Below are 19179 nucleotides of genomic sequence, written 5' to 3' on the forward strand. Positions count from 1 at the left end.
AACTGGTGCTGAGATAAAGGCCTGTTTTAGAAGATGAAAGGCAGACTCTGCCTCAGGTGACCATTGGGCAGGATTAGCACCTTTGCGGGTCAAGGCTGTAATGGGAGCCAGCAGTGTAGAAAATCCATTAATGAAGCGTCTATAATAATTGGCGAAGCCCAACAATCTCTGGATGGCCTTCAGTGTCTGAGGTCGGGTCCAATCCAGAATTGCTTGTACCTTCTTGGGGTCCATTTCTAAACTGGAGCCAGATATTACATAGCCGAGAAAAGGTACACTGGGCACTCCAAAGACGCACTTCTCCAGTTTGCAGTAAAGGTGGTTTTCTCTCAAACGGGTCAGAACTTCTTTAACATGTTCTTGATGTTTAGCCACAGAGGGTGAAAAAATCAGTATGTCATCCAGATAGACAACAACCGAAACATATAACAGATCCCGGAAAATCTCAGTAACGAAACTTTGAAAGACAGCAGGGGCGTTACACAATCCAAAAGGAATTACTAAATACTCAAAATGTCCATCTCTGGTATTAAAAGCGGTCTTCCATTCATCGCCAGCTCGGATACGAATGAGGTTGTAAGCCCCTCTCAGATCTAATTTAGAAAAAATGACAGAGCCCTTGACCCTATCAAACAACTCAGTAATCAGGGGAAGAGGGTATCGATTCTTTACAGTAATTTCATTAAGGCCTCGATAATCGATACATGGTCTTAGACCACCGTCCTTCTTGCCAACGAAGAAAAACCCAGCTCCAGCAGGTGAAGTAGAGGGGCGAATGAACCCCTTTGCCAGGTTGTCCCGGATGTACTCGGTCATGGCTTGAGTCTCAGGCAAGGACAGCGGAAAGGTACGACCACGAGGTGGTATCTTATCAGGTATCAATTCAATTGGACAGTCTCATTCCCTATGAGGGGGTAAGATATTTGCTTTTTGTTCAGAGAAAACGTCGGCGAACATCTGATATTCCTTGGGAATGGCAGATTAAACTAATGGAACTGTCTTTCTCACAGGTCGAATTTTTGGAAGACAGGATTTCTGACAGTCCATACCCCATGACAGAATCTGCATAGAACTCCAATCAATCCTGGGATTATGTTGACGTAACCAGAGTAGACCAAGAACAATTTCTTGAGAGGCCTCTGATATCACCAGGAATTTTAAGGACTCAGAATGAAGTGCCCCAATTCGGACCAATACTGGTTGAGTCTCTTTGGTGACTATCCCGTTAGTTAGAGGGCATCCGTCTATAGAGGTCAGAGAGATGGCATGGTTGAGAGACAAACAAGGAATCTGAAATTTATCTATGAAACTAGACGTTATGAAATTTCCGGCTGCTCCCGAGTCGAGTAGAGCAGTTGCAAAGACAGGTTTGAGTTTAAGATCCAAGGCTAGGGTAATCGTGAAATCTTTCATTCTTGGAGACGGGTTCATAACTCCTAACTTGATGTCTCCAGGGTCAGTTAGGATTTGGCATTTCCCGGTTTACGGGGGCAGGAGATCAGCAGGTGACCGGACTCTCCGCAGTACAGACAGAGGTTCTTTTGCATTCTTCTCTGACGTTCTTCTTTGGAGAGGTGTGTATGATTCACCTGCATAGGCTCCTCTTCAGTAGAAGGAATGGGACGGGTAGAAATGGAGGGGGTAAATGACCTTTGCCGGTCAGTTCTGTTTTTTTCAGCCTGACGTTCCCTGAAGCGTAGGTCAACTTTGATACACAACGATATCATGTCGTTCAGATTAGTAGGAAGCTCTCGAGTGACTAGATCATCCTTTAGTTGGTCTGACAACCCATGCCAGAAGGTTGAGGTGAGGGCTTCCTCATTCCATTTGAGCTCTGATGCTAAAATTTTAAATTGCACGGCATATTGACTGACAGGACGGACCCCTTGCCTCAGTGTCATGATGTTTGATGATGCTGATATAGTACGCCCAGGTTCATCGAAAATCCACCTGAAGGATGACACAAAGCCTGCATAATTATCCAGCAGCAGATCTGAGCGCTCCCAGAGTGGGGAAGCCCATTCCAAGGCCTGGCCGGATAACAGAGAGACTATATAAGCCACTTTAGTTCTTGCAGTTAGAAAGTTGTCAGGCTGCAGGGTAAAATGTATGTCACACTGATTTAGGAATCCTCTGCAGAGTTTAGGATTGCCGTCAGATTTATTTGGTAAAGGAAGATGTAAGCGGGGAGATGATCTGCCTCCTGTATTCCCAGATGCTGATGCGGATGTAGATGCTGGTACTTCAGGGGTAGAAAAGGAAGTTTGCAAACTATCCTGTCGCTTGGACATCTCTTGCAGAAATTGAGCCATCTGATGCTGCATGTTTTCCAGATTTTCTAAATGACCAGAAATGCACCGGAACAAATCCACTCCTGACTCCTGATCCGATGCCGGCTCCATGGGGCCAGTGCAAACTGTTATGTTCTGGGTTGTTTGTGGACCCGGGGTGGTAGCAGGAGCGATCACAGAAGCAGATTTGAAAATAAAACTAGGATTTTTAATAAGTGCTTGAGTAGACATATAATGTGGCAGTAAATAAAAGTCCAGGAATATATAAATGTGCACAAGAGTTCTGTGGTGGGAGTAAAAGGGTTAATGTCCAAGTAGAAACAATTAGAACTGTCCAGGTGTGCAGGTAGTGAAACTGAAAATAATCAAACCAGGTATGCAGGTAGTGAACTGAAAATAATCAAGCCAGGTATGCAGGTAATGAACTGAAGCGCAGGATGTCAGCAGGCTCAGGCACTCAGGTATGGGCAAGGGTGATGGAGGAAGCGGGGTAGTCCAGTGGGAGCTAGGAGCTGACAGGCATACTGTCAGACAGCGAATTCACAGGAACAGGATAAGCACAGAGAACTCCCTCACAGCTAGGCTGAGATACACGGTGCACTGGCAAAGAAGGAAGGCACTGACCCTTCCTAAATACCCCATGCCGTGCTGTTACTGGCCGGAGGGAACATGTGACTCACCAGGATTGGCCAGCCGCATCACATGGCCAGAAGGCAAGATGGCGGCGCCCATGCCAAACGGAATGGAGACGCCGCCAGGCCTTACCAGCGCAGTGACAACAGGCCCGCACAACAACGCGCGCAGCCAAAGCCCCCCGCAGACACCAGCTCCGCCACCAGACAACCCGCGCCACAATGACCTCACAGGTAGCACTCGCCTAGCACCATGCTGAAATACCCTGGCTGTGACAATGAGATTTCTCTCACAGTGTATGCCGGCGACATCTGCGGCTGGCAGCCGGCCAGATAAAATGTCTGTCGGTCTGACAGACATTTTAACTGGTTGTGTATGCCCAGCAAAAGGAACATTTCTACATTACACAATAAACATTTATACAAAAACATTCCATTCCCTTTTATCTTTACAAATTGTACTAACAAAAAAAACTCTAAACCTGTCTCCACCTTTCATATATATAAAATTGTCTTTGTGTCAAAAATATACCTTTTGCAGTCTATCCTGTCATCCACGGATTATGAAAATAGTATCTTTAGCAATACTGTTCCCTGTATTGGACAATAGCTGTACTGATCCAAAGTTATTTTATATCCTATAAAGACAGGTATAGAGTCTTTTCCGAATGCTTATAGCTCCAATACAATTCCTATGCTAGGGCAGTCGATATACAAGCCAGTACTACAAGCATGAAGCTAGGTTATTACTTGAGTTATAGCTTCCCTCCAAACTGTTCAAGGAATATAAATATGTACTGTGAGGAATCTCTTACATTTCTGAATGCTGTTGACTCACACCTCCTATGGCACTCCCCCGAATACCTCCTATAATATCAATGATATTAAGTAGAATAGATGGGTATATTCCTCAAAAGGGGCCAGCTGTGAGTCTTCTATTCTCCATGACTATAGACTGTAAGGCTTCCTAGGGTATGCAGCAGCTTAACAGTGGGTGTGATCGCAGTGTATGACTTTTACTCACTGCTGCTGGGTGGCACTACTGCTGCTCGCTATCCTCATCTGCTGTCATAAATCTGCCAGGGATAATTCTCTCTCTGATGCCCGGCAGTAGCTGCTATAACCCAGAGGTGTATGAGCTGCTTAAATGCGCTGCCACTGGCTCCACCTCCTGTCTATCAACCGCTCTGATGTGTGCTGCTAATGGTCTCACTTCCTGTCTATCAGCCATCCTCCACCTCTTGTATGCCACAGCCACCGCCTCCAGACTTCGCTGGCCAGCCCAACAACCGCTCTGGGCTCCCGCAGCTCCGACCCAATGCAGCTTGCTTCCTCCTCCAGATGAGCCCAATACCACACCGACCCTATGCTCCCGCTGACTCCCGGCCGCTGTTCTATTCACCAGCACAGTACAGCCACCAATGTAGGCTCAGGAAGGGGGGTCCACTTACTGACAGTTAGGACTCCCACTCCCCCTTATGTCCTCAACAACCGCTGCACATAACCCTCTCCCGCTCGGTACTACTGGCTTTTACCTCGTGCTATCCCATCCAGAGCTTTCTGGCCCTTGGACAATTAAATCAGACATATATTACATTATATACATTATAGTATTGTTTATTCATTACATCACTCTATTCCAACATAACAACACAAAAATATTATACCCAATATAACCTATCTTGTAAATTCCTTTTACGTATTTGTTGTTATTATATTTTTTAGCCATATGTAATATGGCTACATTATAATGCACATTTCATTTTACACATACAATTAAAGACATAAACATACAAAATATGTTACATCAAATTGATACAGTTTGTATCAGGGAAATACTAAGCTCAAGTGAAAATATATACAAATTCACAGGTTTCAGGCAGTGTGCTGCACAGCAGTAAGTAAGTCTGAAATTGCTTACCACAGAACTTCAGAATGGAGTAGCTACACGTGGTAAAGTCCACAATGTTTGTAGCTTATAGTATGTGACATTTGGTCTTGGACTTGCCTGGGCAACAGCAGGAACTACAGCTAGTGTAAAAAAACAACTGTAAATACAAACAGCTGATGGGAATTTATATACACCCTAGACTTCATTCTATGCTGTATTTACACAATTGTATTTGTTTTTCAGATAAATATTGACTCCAGATGGCACTATTCTATGGCCAATATTCGAGTTTTGCCTCAAAAGAGAATGATAGATTGCAGGTAATAAAGATTAATGTTCATTAAAACAAATGTTCTATGTGCAAAACAAATGAAATTCACGTATTTGAAAAAAAAAGATTTATATAAAATTATTATTCAATTAAGTTTTAATTGTCATATATTGTCCTTTTACAGTGGAATGAACACAAAATGGCAGCTCATATTAACCTTCCATGCAAGAAGACTCTGGGCCTGATTCAGAGCCGGACGCTCTGACAAGAGCGCTCGCTCTGAATCAGGGCCCTCCTACCTAATATTGGAGCGGCCTCCTCACATAGCTGTGGGTGACCACCCACAGCTTATGCGAGCGGCCAAAAAGATGGTCGCGATGGTCAAGACCATCGCAACCATCGGGCTTGCGACGAGACCCTGTGGTAGGGTCTCGCTGCCGCAAGCCCAGGAGTGCTTTTGGCTCTATCAGAGCCAAAAGCACTCCCACTGACATCACTAGTGATGTCAGTGGGGCCGGCCCCAGACGGTAGGTGTTCCCATGGGTACGCCTCGTCTGGGCAGCCACGCCCAGCCCCCGCGAGCGGGTCTGAATCAGGCCCTCTATTCGTAGCTTTGTAAGTGATAAATGGTAACGTGTATGTACTAACATCAATCTCACAATGCAGATTGTGGCTGAATACAATAAAGATCTCTCTGTAAGTGATTAGCGCAGTGTCCTTTCTGCTGAGAGTTAAAATAAAATACATACTGCTGCATTCTTTAAGCGTCTAGTTAAAAAAATGTTCACTGTAGCATCCTTGCTACTTTAAATATTATAGTACTATATATGGGCTCACCAAAACTCGAGACATTGGGGCTGGATCTCAGTCAGAAGCATCTGCAGCTGCTTTTCTGATTGGCTGTGGTAGCCTATGCTAATGTATAGACTAAAAATCTGTGTGTCTGCATGTGGAAGCCGATCCTGCGCACTGTTTTTACGTCTGAAATAAATCATCATCATTAGTATCTGGATGTGCACCTAACCCATGCTGGGTGCACAAGATCTGTCTGAAACAGTAGCCCAACTTATGTCCACCTTCTGCAATCGGGCAAGGAAGACGGCAAAAAGGCATACTTGCCAACTTTTCTGCCAGGTTGGCCTAGAGGGGGCGTGGTAGCCGCGTAGGTGGGCTGTGTGGAGGTGGTGGCGTAGCAATCATATCATCATGGCCCCACCCCAATATACAGTGCTACGATTACGCAATTCAACTCGAATTGAACCGCCCACTTTGCAACTGTAAAGGCTCATATACACTAGACGATGTGCTGTATGAACGATATTGGTGAAAGATTTCCCTTGAACTCTCTGTAGAGCAGGACAAACGATATTGGGTTTACACACTGAGAGATATCTTTCAGTGAAGTCATCCTGCCACATCTCTGAACAGGCAACTCTTGACGATATGTCGAAAGATCTCTCTCCTGCACCAGGAGCCCTCATAGGCAAACAGTAGTTTACACCATCTGAAGATGGTCTAAACTACCGGGACTAAACTCCGAAAAGTGAAAGAATGGTGTAAAGATACATTTTGCTAACACAGCAATGTACAACAATAATTAATTTAATAAAATTCACATTTAATATATTTTCACTAGATATGTGCGCGGACCCCCGTGTTTTGCTTTTGGCAAAACTACTCTGAAATCTTATGGTTTTGGCAATGAAACCCTCAAGTGTCTTGGTTCGGATTCGGTTTTGAATTTCTTTAAAAATTGCTAGAAACAGCTAAAATCATGTTACTTGGACCTGTTTTTGCTCCTATAGAATTATTAGCATCAATAACATCAATTTATAGTAATTACCAGTCAACTTTGACCACCTCATAGCACCTGATATCACGAGTGAGGGTCTTAAATGCAATACAAATTACGCAAGATCCTACAGGTAACAGACCCCAATATAACTTCTATTATATGTAATTTTTTGTTTACACAGTAGGGAGTACAAGTGCAATGGTCTTTATTACAGACACTGTAAATACTTAGTAGCTTCCAGCAAAACATTACAATTGTTTCTATTAGGTCGTGGGTGTTCAACGCCATTACTGAAGTAACCTCAACAAGTCATGTTCTCAGGATTTCTGTCTGTGGAAACAAATTAAATAATTACTAACATGACCTGTTGGGGGTACTAGAATGCTGGAGCTAAAAACGACTCTATTAATAGATGATCCAACAACATTTAGGACTGTTTAGCCTTCACTGAAACTCTGTTACAGAATATTTTCACAAGTGACAAAATACAAGGATACAACCACTAAATTATATATATATATATATATATATATATATATATATAATTTTTTTCAATTCATGCTCATATCTTCTGAATTCCCATTGGTATACACATCCAGGTCTTCAGCGCGCGTTACATGAAGCTGCCATGGGAAGAAATTTTGTAGGTCTGTTTTTCCTTTTCCCTGTGTAACAAGAAGCTCCATATCACTATTGTCCATCAAGCGAATCAGGTCACCATCTGCATCCTTCATATTCAGGGCCACATCAATGTCAGGGAACTGAGTTCTGTTTGAGAACAGGGTTAGGTATATGTTATAGAGAGAAAGTGACTTTTGTTTTATATCAAACAAATTATACAACAAGTGCTGCTGATAGACCTGCACAAACCAGCTGTGTACCAGAAACCGTAGCTACAATAGGAAAGCAAGGAATCTAGTATACAATGTTGTACGGTGTCCGTCTAGTGTAGGCATGCTGCACGTCTTACACATGACAGTTCTCAGAGTAAAATGGAGGCACATGCGCCAACCTGCTGCCCATCCCAAAACCTATTGGAATGTCCTTCCAATGAATTTGTATAAAGTAATTGAGTTGCAACAGATTCAGGAGTCTATTTACTAAGCAGTGTTAGGAGACAGAGTGAAAAGTGATAAGGTACCAGTCAATCAGCTCCCAACTATCATTTTTCAAACACAGCCTGTGAGATGGCAGTTAGGAGCTGATTGGCTGGCACCTTATCACTTTACACTCTGTCTCCTAACACTGCTTAGTAAATAGATCCCTCAGAGACAATTGTATATAATTGTATATAATTTATATTTTAAACAGGTTTAAAGACGAACTCCACATGGAACCAAAATGACACTCTTACACCAATTTCCTGCCATTTGCCAAAACCACTTGTGCCTGGCAACCCCACCATTCATAGGACACTCATCCCTCTGATGCCTTTGGCAGTGACAGCTCTAAGGAGACAACTGCTCAGCCACATTCTCGCTGTACTTCATAGATGAAAGAACTGAGGTGTCGGCAGCACTTAAACAAAAGTAAATTCTTAAAGCAGGAAAATTGTCCACTGATCTGGTGCCAGGCAAAGGCAAGTGCAGGATTTATGGGGGGAAGGGAGGGTATGGGGGTTATATATAGGATGAAGCAATATCTTAGACACACATAGTGACACCTACAGCTGTAGGTGTCACTATGTGTGTCTAAGATATTGCTTCATCCTGAAGATGGTGTTAACTGCACCGAAACACTGATGATGGCCATGATGTAGCTTTTGAATACAGTTTTTTTTTATGAAATACTCTGAGTGCCGTCCCTACTTTTGGAATTATTAATGCGGATGTTACCGTGTTGGATCTGGGTGTCCAGCTGTGTTAATTGAGTGTCGGACTAAAAAAAAAATATATATATATAAACTATATATATAATTATATATATATATATATATATATATATATAAAGCACATACACGCTCATACAAACATTTATAAATATACAGTACACATATCCGGGGCTGAGATGAGACTGGCGGCCGCCATATAATATGTGGGAGCTACTTCGGCTGGGCATGCGCAGCAGCTCCCCCCGGACATTCTGTATGCAGAGAGCTCTACTGATCTGAGTTCTCATTAGGGCCGGCTGTGGCGGTCCCAGTCACGCACTGAGCCGAGACGGAGAAAAAAATAATCATCCCATCAAGGGGGGTTTCTGGGTACTCAGAACTCCCCCCATCCCCCTGCTGGGCCACTGCCAGAAATGGGAGTCTCACAGCTCTGCCAGCAGCGGAGGGAGTATTAGCATATAATTGTAGTTAGGGATGCAGTTCTCGTTGACTGTAAAATTATTAATGTCATTTGTGCTGTTATGATTATACACAAAAAATCTACACTTTGTCTGATTTATTGTTGGTGGACCGTTACTGCAGTTGTTATCTCTGGAACTTTTCTCCTCAGCATGAATGCGGTCTAGTCTGACCAAAAAAAATTGGAAAGTGGTCAGTCCTATAGCTGTACACCAGCACTGTACTGTAAAAGCCAAGCTACTGTACATGCTGGCCATACAGTATTTAGGCTTGTACTCATGGACTACTTAATGGGTTTGTACCATCTGATGGGAAGAGTTGGGCAGATTAGATGTAGGTGAATGTAGTTAAACAGATCCCAATTATCAATCAATAGATGAATATATTGAATTCTGTTTATGTTACAGATCTCGCGTTAAGGTTTCGCAACTATGCATTACTGTACTGTTAACATAGCACTTTCAACTGCAGAAAATTTGCACAAATATTTGCGTAAAAGTAGTATAATATTAACCAAAAATACCATAATACTAGTGTAAAAGTAGCAATGATCGTGACGACTAATCAACATTGCTGTTTATACAGAAGACTGACAATGTGGCTAAAAGTGGAAAATAATGTCATATTGTACATTGTTGTTTGTTATGTATGACATAAATCACTGTATTATATGTACGACATGATTTTTCCATGTTTAGCCACATTGTTAGTCTTATGGATAGACAGCAATGTTGATTAGTCTGAACACTCTTTACTACTTTTTCACTAATATTATGCTACTTTTTGATTAATACGCTACTTTTTTTTGCTAATTATGTGCGCATTTTGAGAAATTGAACCTCCCTTTTACAGCAAACATGGACAGATAAGGTTATTTATGAGCTGTCGAAAATTGAGTTTTGTGCTTATGTTGCTAATTTAAAAAAAACCCTGAAGCTCTGTACTTGAAACTTGAGACCTGGTCTCTGATGCTTGGTTATAGCAATCCCCTTATAGCAAGGCAAAAAATGGATGGCATAATTATTCTGTACATTTAAATTCATACAGCAAAAATGCACTTTATTACATTTAACTGCTATGGATTTTCATTTATGTTAAAAATACTGATAGTGCAAACTGCAGATAACTGTGCAGTAAGCTGCCAGCTAGAAGTGACCTTCGTCCAACTATGGGAAGAGCCTCTTTCCGGTAATGATGTGGATACTGAATAAACTTACCAATTAAAACCCACAGTAATCTTGTTGGCAGCCAGGATCCTCTCAGACCGATTCAATTTATTAGTCTTATTACAGAGTTTTTTAACCAATTCTCTTTTTCTATATCCAAACTGTAGATTTTACCTTATTAATTCTAGCAGCTCATTGTATGTGGGAAGTTTCTGCAGATCTTCCTCTAAGGAGATGTCTCTGAAAGAGAGAATAGCATCAGTAATATCTTCAGCATTGATGTGATTTGAAGGTCACTACCCTCCACCATAATTACCTGATCTGACATGTGTCATAATCGTGAAAGTAGCAACGCAGCCAGCTGACTGGGAACTTCTCCTCGGGTAGGTCCTTGATGATTCTCACAAAGGATTGTGGGAAAATACCTACCCCATCTCCAGCTGTTCCCTGTCATCCAGACCAGAACAAATGTTATTGTTACAGCACCAAGAATGTCACAGCTGTATATTTTATTACACTTGACTACTACACCTTGGTATTATCATTTTATAAAGCCATCTGTCTCATATAACCTAACTATAAATAGCAGGTTGTCCTGTATGAAAGAAAATGATGTATACAAATGTATATGTAAAAGGATTTGGTACAGATAGTTGAAATAAAGCTGTGTCAGAAAATGGATCATTTTTTTCTATGCACACCAGACTTCCTGTTGTGAAGGCTATAAAAGGACATTAGTTAAAGGTGGCAATAGTGAATCAGATCATTGTCTACATTTTACCACATTTAAACCTTCTAAAGAATGGATAAGTAGAGACGTTGCATGTATAAAATACCAGCACCATGACTCCGTGGGCCTTAGTCCTCTGTGTATACAAACACCGTAACTCCGTGGGCCTTAGCCCTCTGTATGTAAAATAAATGAAAATCACCGTGACTCTGTGGGCCTTAGCCCTCTCTGTATGCAAGCACCATGACTCCGAGGGCCTTAGCCCTCTGTGTATACAAGCACCGTGACTCCATGGGCCTTAGCCCTCTGTGCATAGAAGCACAGTGACTCCATGGGCCTTAGCCCTCTGTGTATAAAAGCACCGTGACTCTTTGGTGTCTGTGCCGCTGCTTTGTCACTTAGTAACCAGTCAGCTCACTGCAACCTTTGGCCAATAATGGTGAAAACAATATTATAAGCTGTGAGGTGGTCTAAATTGACTGTAAATGACTGTAAATTAATGTTATTGAGGTTAATAATACTCAAGAAAAAAAAGCCCAATTTATGTGATTTTAGCTTTTTTTGTTAATTTTAGTAAAAAATCCAAATCCAAATCCTAAACCAGTCACCGCAGTTTGGCAAATCCAAATCCAAAGCCGGACGACGAGTTAGAACCAAATCCACATCCCATACATATATATATATATATATGTATATATATATATATATATAGAGTAAGAACGCCGGCACTCCACAAAATCAGGATACTTGCCGGGTGCCATCCAATGGTCAATAATGGCCAAACATATACATGAAAAACAGCGACACTCACAGGACTGATATAAAAAAGACTCACGACTCAGATGGGTCAATGTTCAACGTTTCAGCCTGGCGACTTTTATCAAGTACGACTGATTAACGTTCTTGATAAAAGTCGCCAGACTGAAGCGGTGAACATTGACCTATCTGAGTCGTGAGTCTTTTTTTATCAGTCTTGTGAGTGCCGCTATCAGTCCTGTGAGTGCTGCTATCAGTCCTGTGAGTGCCGCTGTTTTTCGTATATATATATATATATATATATATTAGGGATGTGCAGGCTCGGATAGGTTCGAGTTTGCACGTGGAGTTCGGATTTTTTGTCCAGGAATGATGATGTTCGTCCATGTAAGATGACGTTTTGCCTCGTTCTGAGTTCCGTTTTTTTGGAGGGAAAAATCCGAACTCCACGTGCAAACTCGAACCTATCCGAGCCTGCACATCCCTAATATATATATATATATACTGTATATACATTAAAATGGAAATGGGATCATTAGTCTGATTTCCCTGCATTGGTTATTAGGCACAATAGGGTCTATTCATAGAGCAGAGAAAAGTTCTGTTTTGCGGAAAACAGGGCTTTTCTCTGCTTCGTGCAACTCACAGAGCGGGGTAAAGCTGGCCACACTCTAGACCAACTTGCATCCAACTAGCCAACTTGTTGATTGGTTGGAATGAAAACCTGGTAAGGTATGAAAGCAAATGACAATCAGTAATTTGCTCCCAAATGCCGGAAAATGGGCAAATACTGTTGTTTGAACAAATTGTTTAGATCAAACATTTAACAAACTTGTCTGACGACCATTTTCATCTGTTTTCTGGCATTTAGGAGCAAATTGCTGATCATCAGTTACTCCCATACGTTACCAGATTTTCATTCCAACCAATCAACTAGTTGGCTGGTTGGACAGATAATCTTTAGATGTGTGGCCTGCTTTACCGTGGAATTTCATTACTTCTCCAGCGGTACACCTGCTCTGTGGAGTGCGATTCATTAAAGGACGGAAAGCTCTGCTTTTCCCTTCTCCATTGTGTTCAGATTTCGCCATCTCAAGATAGCGTAATCTGAACACCGCCACGAATCGGGCAGGGAAGTTACTTACCTCCCCGTCTTCTGCCCACAGTCCCCGGCTCCCATCACAGTCCCCGGCTCCCACCCCCTTGATGTCCCAGCAGCCACTGCAGCCTCCCCTGACCTGAGTCGCCGGCGCATGCGCAGTGAGGACCTGCCTTCTCCTCCCAGCTGCTCACTCGGGATCACAGCCGAAGACAGGACCGCCAGAATCCCTGGACAGCGCGTGAAGACGTCGGAGAGGTAAGTATACATGAATTGCTACTTAACAAAGCTATATATCGCATCGAACCAATGCGATATATAGTGAAAAGTAACAATTCATTTTTCGTTATCTTTATGAATAGACCCCACTGATCCCTGTGGCTACATTTATTTTGTTAAAAATATCAGTGTATTTTCATCAACAAATAGATCTTACTAACTGCTTTGAGGCTCATTTACATTTGGATGTAAATCAATTTATGACACGCCTCTCAGATGTAGCAGTACATACAGGGCTGCCGGGAGCCGGGCCGAGCTCGGGGGAAGGGTGTGTGGCCTAATCGAGGGAGGCGTGGCCATGCCCCCTAAGAAAAAAAATGAAATAGTTGGTACTTTGGGGTCTATTTACTAAGCCTTGGATGGAGATAAAGTGGACGGAGATAAAGTACCAACCAACCAGCTCCTAACTCATTTTTCAAACAGAGCCCGTGACATTGCAGTTAGGAGCTGATTGGCTGGTACTTTATTCTCATCCAAGGCTTAGTAAATAGTCTCTTGTATCTTTTTATAACTACTTTCTCCTTACTAGTGCACTTTCTCCACTGTCCTGGAAATCTCACCTGGGATCCTAGGTAATGTTCCTTTCTTTTGCCATATCACAATTTTGAATCCTTGAAATGCTGACTCTACTCTCATCCCAAGGATTCAAAATTGTACAACAGGCCCAGGACTGTTCCCTGGACTGCAATTCAAAATTCTCCTAAGTATCTTCAGTGGCCGTGACCTCAGATTTGAGTGGCTTTCTTCTGTCATGTGACTATTAATATTGAATGTGTCTGTATAGCAGCCCGGTTTATATCCTTTCTCACCTCCAACCAGTTTTTGTTCACTCGACTCAGGAGATATATGAGATCTCCATTCTTAAAGTTCAGCTCTTGGGCAGCATTCCCTTTAAAGTCGAAGAGAGCCTAAGAATGGTAAAAGAGTTATTGGGGAATTATAGGGATACATACAACTAGGAAAATATATAATATTATAATAGAAGAGCCATAATTATAACTATTCTAGACCATTGTAAATAAAAATATTGTTGTCTTTTTTTTAAATAAAAGATAACAAAAAAACACATTAGGGATAAGCTGGATTGGGCTGGCAATATAATAAATCGTGTTTTGGCCAAGTTTAAACACGATTGACATCGCTGGAATGCTTGAGAGTTTCTCAAGATCAAACACTCAAATTTACTAAGATTGTTTGACAGAATTGTGTTTTCCAATGGTCTATGCAATCGTGTTTTCTCCTCCATGTTGTCTCTGTCTGACCGCAGCCAAACACTCCCGAACATGAAGCCTGCACAGATCAGTGTGATCTATGCAGTTTTCTGTGTGTATAAAAGTAAAGAAAGAATTAAAAATCAGAGCAAAAAAATGTGTGCCCTCTGCAAAAGCATAATCAGCCCTGGCTTTTTGAGCTGGCCCTGGTTAAAAAATTATAGGGAACAAAATGTGTAGGGCTCACCCGTAATTAATGAACCAGCACCAGACTCCGCTAGCAGTGGGTAATGCCTTAGCCAGGGGACACACTTCACAGGTTCCCCCAGCCAAAGCATTAACTGCCCTAGTTAGCCCAGGCCAAGGATTCCTGGGGAAGTGGTAAAGCCCCCCCCAATAAAGGGGTCCCCCCTCTCCAGGTAACCCCAAGCCAGAGCTGAAGCCTGGGGCTAACACCGGCACCCCTTGGTGGTGGGTGCAGGGTTGATTTCAGTTATGTTAAAGTTAGATTTCAAGTAATATTGTCCTTTATATGGGTACTATACACCCGAGTAAGCCTCCCCTGCATGCCGGACCGATCATCCCTGGGGACAAGGTGAGTATAGTGTGAGTGTATGTATTAAATATTTACTTTCTATGGTGTGCGTGTACTGTCTTAATTTTAATATTTCCTTTACAGGACGATTAGAGGTATCAGCGGTCCCGTAATGCCCCACATGCTGGTACTTGTGGTTCTTGAAGTACAGGCATGCAGGGGAGACTTGCTGGGAACTTTATTGAGGGGGTCCCCACTTCCCCAGGAATGCTTGGCCTGGGCTGACTAGTTAGGGCAGTTAATGCTTTGGCCGGGGGAATGCTTATATTAGCTGTTACTGAATTTTTTTTCAAATGTCTTTCTGAAACTAGTTATAAGAATTAAAAACCATGCAGAAAAAAAAAAGTGCAGTTGCTGCGTACAGAGGGCCTCATTCATCTTGTTTCGCAAGTCTGCGTTCGCATGCACCTGGTCGATGTTTTCGTTCTGCGCAGTACGCATGCACGAACCGGCTGCTGCGAACGCAGCGGACATGGAGAGAAATGATTGACAGGAAGTGCCATTTAGGGGTGGAGAGGGGGAGTGGTCGAAGGAACGCAGGCATGCCTGTGTGTTTGAACGCCGTTACAGGGGTGTGCATAATTAAGCCCCAGTGACAGCATACGCAGCCAGAGGTCTAAATGGCGACAGGAAGCTTTCCAGTTTGTGAGTCAGGTCAAGCTCAACCACAACTGTGCGTATGGATCCGATGTTACTTGTTGTTACCGATGTTTTCGCTGACTTGCGGATGTATGTAATGGGAAGTGGGTGGCTCTATAAGCTGGTGTGAGTCTTGGTATAGTGCTGCGATCGCAGTGCGATTGGATTCATTTGCATAATTTTGCACCGGGTGGGTGATTGCAATTGCAGACTTGCGAACTAAGTTGAATGAGGCCCTGAGTACTATCAGAAAACAAGCACTGCATATATGCACATACAGTATGAGACAATCATTTACCAACAATCAATAAATAGATATCAGAAAAAATTTAATGTAAGAATGGATTATCAGATGACCTTGTAACAGGGTACAGTTATATTTAGGATTTTGTTTTACTTATCCCTAGTATGAGAAGTTAGTTGATACGATAGTTGATACGAAATCCAGTTGCACCAACAATTACTGGGCTGTGTGCCAGAGATCCTGTTCGATTGTCACTATGTACAGTACTAACAAACTACGTATCTACCCCAGGAGACAGAAATCCCATTACCGCAGACTGCTTACCAGCCACAAACAGTATTTTCCCCAGTTAAATTAACAGGGCTTTTGGGATATGAGAATGAGCATTTAGATGCTCAGTTACTAAGAAATACATACAGTTACTAATAGTATGGGTGTATTTAATCAATGCCTAGGGTGGCAACAGTGGCATCCATTCTATATACAACCCTGTCTCTAACATAAGGACTGCTAGAGAGCGCTCTCATTTATCTAAATACAAAGATTACAGGGAGAGATTTTATAGAGACATCTAGCTTTGAGGTTCACTCTATAAATACATTAGTGCACTCATTAAATTGAACGATCACAATTTCTAGCACAATGCCTCTATAAATATAAATCATTCCAGGAGATTATAGTATGTAATGATGTCAAACCATTAAAAGTATACTGCTGAAAGTATATGGTAATTACATATAACAGAGTCATCTCATTAGTCAATGCAGCAGGGCGAACCAGGATAAGTGGTGACCCTGGATAAGACTGTAGCTTAGGCAGTGCCAGATTTATGCAACGGAGCTTACATCTTTATTGTATCATTTTATTTATACAGACTCTTATTTAATTATAGGCTATGTCACTACATAATTCCAAATTATAAACATCCCAGCTCTCCTATTCTTACCTCTGCCCGGGGTCTGTCCATTTCTGAAATGTGCTGAGAGTTCTGCTTGCTGCCAGGAAATAATATAGAATATTAGATAGAGCAGTTTATTGACCAAAAAAAAAGACAAGTCACTCTCAGTGCTGCCTTGTACAAGTACTTTTTTGGCTCACAGACAATAAATATAAAACAATCTTCTGTTCCCTACAGTAATATACACATTAATGTAGATGGATTAATAATTTTTTTAGGATTCTACCATATAGTTAGAAAAGGGTATTGGTTTATCTCATGGGGGCTAGTGCAGATTTGAACACCATTCGGCCATATTGCTCCAGGATCGCGCGCACGGAACTATACACATATATTCATCCATGTGCACAGATTCAGGCATCCCTGCAGTTGGTCTGCTCCTAATCGTGTTCTTGGTTTCATAGCCTACATCATTCTTAGTCCACATGCCCCACCCATATACCCCACCCATGTGCCTGGTGCAAAAAATCTGAAGGCTTCTGTGTGTAAAACTGTAATAAAGTATAAAAGTGAAGAAAAAAATGACATGCTCCCCCCCCCAAAAGCACAACCAACACAGGGCTGTGTGAGCTGGTCCTGTTAGTGAATAAATATTGGGACATTGACAGAATTTTCATATTTTGGCCTCTATTCACCACCACAATGGCTTTGAAATGAAACAAACAAGATGTGCTTTAACTGCAGACTTTCAGATTTAATTTGAGGGTAATTTCATCCAAATCAGGTGAACGGTGTAGGAATTACAACGGTTTCTATATGTGCCTCCCACTTTTTAAGGGGCCAAAAGTAATGGGACTATCAACTCAAAAGCTATTTCATGGACAGGTGTGGGCTATTCCCTCGTTATTTCATTATCAATTAAGCAGGTAAAAGGTCTGGAGTTGATTCTAGGTGTGACATTTGCATTTGGAATCAGTTGCTGTCGACTCTCAATATGAGATCCAAAGAGCTGTCACTATCAGTGAAGCAAGCCATCATTAGGCTGAAAAATCAAAACAAACCCATCAGAGAGATAGCAAAAACATTAGGTGTGGCCAAATCAACTGTTTGGAACATTCTTAAAAAGAAAGAACGCATTGGAGAGCTCAGCAACACCAGAAGACCCGGTAGACCACGGAAAACAACTGTGGTGGATGACAAAAGAATTATTTCCCTGGCGAAGAAAAACCCCTTCACAACAGTTGGCCAAATCAAGAACACTCTCCAGGAGGTAGGTCTATATGTGTCAAAGTCAACAATCAAGAGAAGACTTCACAAGAGTGAATATAGAGGGTTCCCCACAAGATGTAAACCATTGGTGAGCCTCAAAAACAGGAAGACCAGATTAGAGTTTGCCAAACAACATCTAAAAAAGCCATTACAGTTCTGGAACAACATCCTATGGACAGATGAGACAAAGATCAACTTGTACTGATGTGACTGCTGACAAAAGCAGCAGAATGAATTCTGAAGTGTTTGGGGCAATATTATATGCTCATATTCAGTCAAATGCTTCAGAACGCATTGGACGGCACTTCACAGTGCACATGGACAATGACCTGAAGCATACTGCAAAAGCAACCAAAGAGTTTTTTAAGGCTAAAAAGTGGAATGTTCTGCAATGGTCAAGTCAATCCCCTGACCTGAATCCGATTGAGCATGCATTTCACTTGATGAAGACAAAACTGAAGGGAAAATGCCCCAAGAACAAGCAGGAACTGAAGACATTTGCAGTAGAGGCCTGGCAGAGCATCACCAGGGATGAAACCCAGCGTCTGGTGATGTCTATGCGTTCCAGACTTCAGGCTGTAATTGCCTGCAAAGGATTTGCAATAAAGTATTAAAAAGTGAAAGTTAGATTTAGGATTGTTTAGTTTGTCCCATTACTTTTGGCCCCTTAAAAAGTGGTAGGAACATATAGAAGCCGTTGTAATTCCTACACCATTCACCTGATTTGGATGTAATTACCCTCAAATTAAATCTGAAAGTCTGCAGTTAAAGCACATCTTGTTTGTTTCATTTCAAAGCCATTGTGGTGGTGAATAGAGGCCAAAATATGAAAATTCTGTCAATGTCCCAATATTTATGCACCTGACTGTATATGGCAGAAAAAAGACATAGGGGTCCCCCATATTTTCAACCACCAGCACCAGCTCTGTGAGCTGGTCCTGGTTGTAAAAATATGGGGGACAAGATGAGTAGGGGGTTCCCCATATTATCCACAACCAGCACCAAGCTCTTTCTAGTGGGAATTTAATGCTGCAGCCGTGGGACCCGCTTCATGGGGTTCCCCTGGCCAAATAATTTAGCACCCTACTCTAGTCAGCCTAGTCTGGGGATCTTTGGGGAGTTG

The 19179-nt window shown here is 42.1% G+C and overlaps 1 protein-coding gene across 2 annotated transcripts in view; it reads right to left on the reverse strand.

The window, feature by feature from the left end:
• Positions 1-4545: 4545 nt before the first annotated feature.
• NCF4 (neutrophil cytosolic factor 4) overlaps positions 4546-19179 on the reverse strand; it is a 45758-nt gene continuing 31124 nt past the window's right edge. For both annotated transcript variants that reach the window (XM_088456859.1, XM_088456860.1), the window contains 5 exons: positions 16836-16884; positions 14010-14108; positions 10653-10783; positions 10511-10576; positions 4546-7648 (listed from right to left, as the gene is read on the reverse strand). In XM_088456859.1, the coding sequence (XP_088312985.1) occupies positions 7432-7648; positions 10511-10576; positions 10653-10783; positions 14010-14108; positions 16836-16884 (562 nt within the window). In that variant the 3' untranslated portion in view covers positions 4546-7431. The remainder of the gene's footprint in view (positions 7649-10510; positions 10577-10652; positions 10784-14009; positions 14109-16835; positions 16885-19179) is intronic.

The sequence above is a fragment of the Taudactylus pleione genome, unplaced genomic scaffold (assembly GCF_031769625.1).
Source record: "Taudactylus pleione unplaced genomic scaffold, aTauple2 ptg000726l, whole genome shotgun sequence".
NCBI lineage: Eukaryota > Metazoa > Chordata > Amphibia > Anura > Myobatrachidae > Taudactylus > Taudactylus pleione.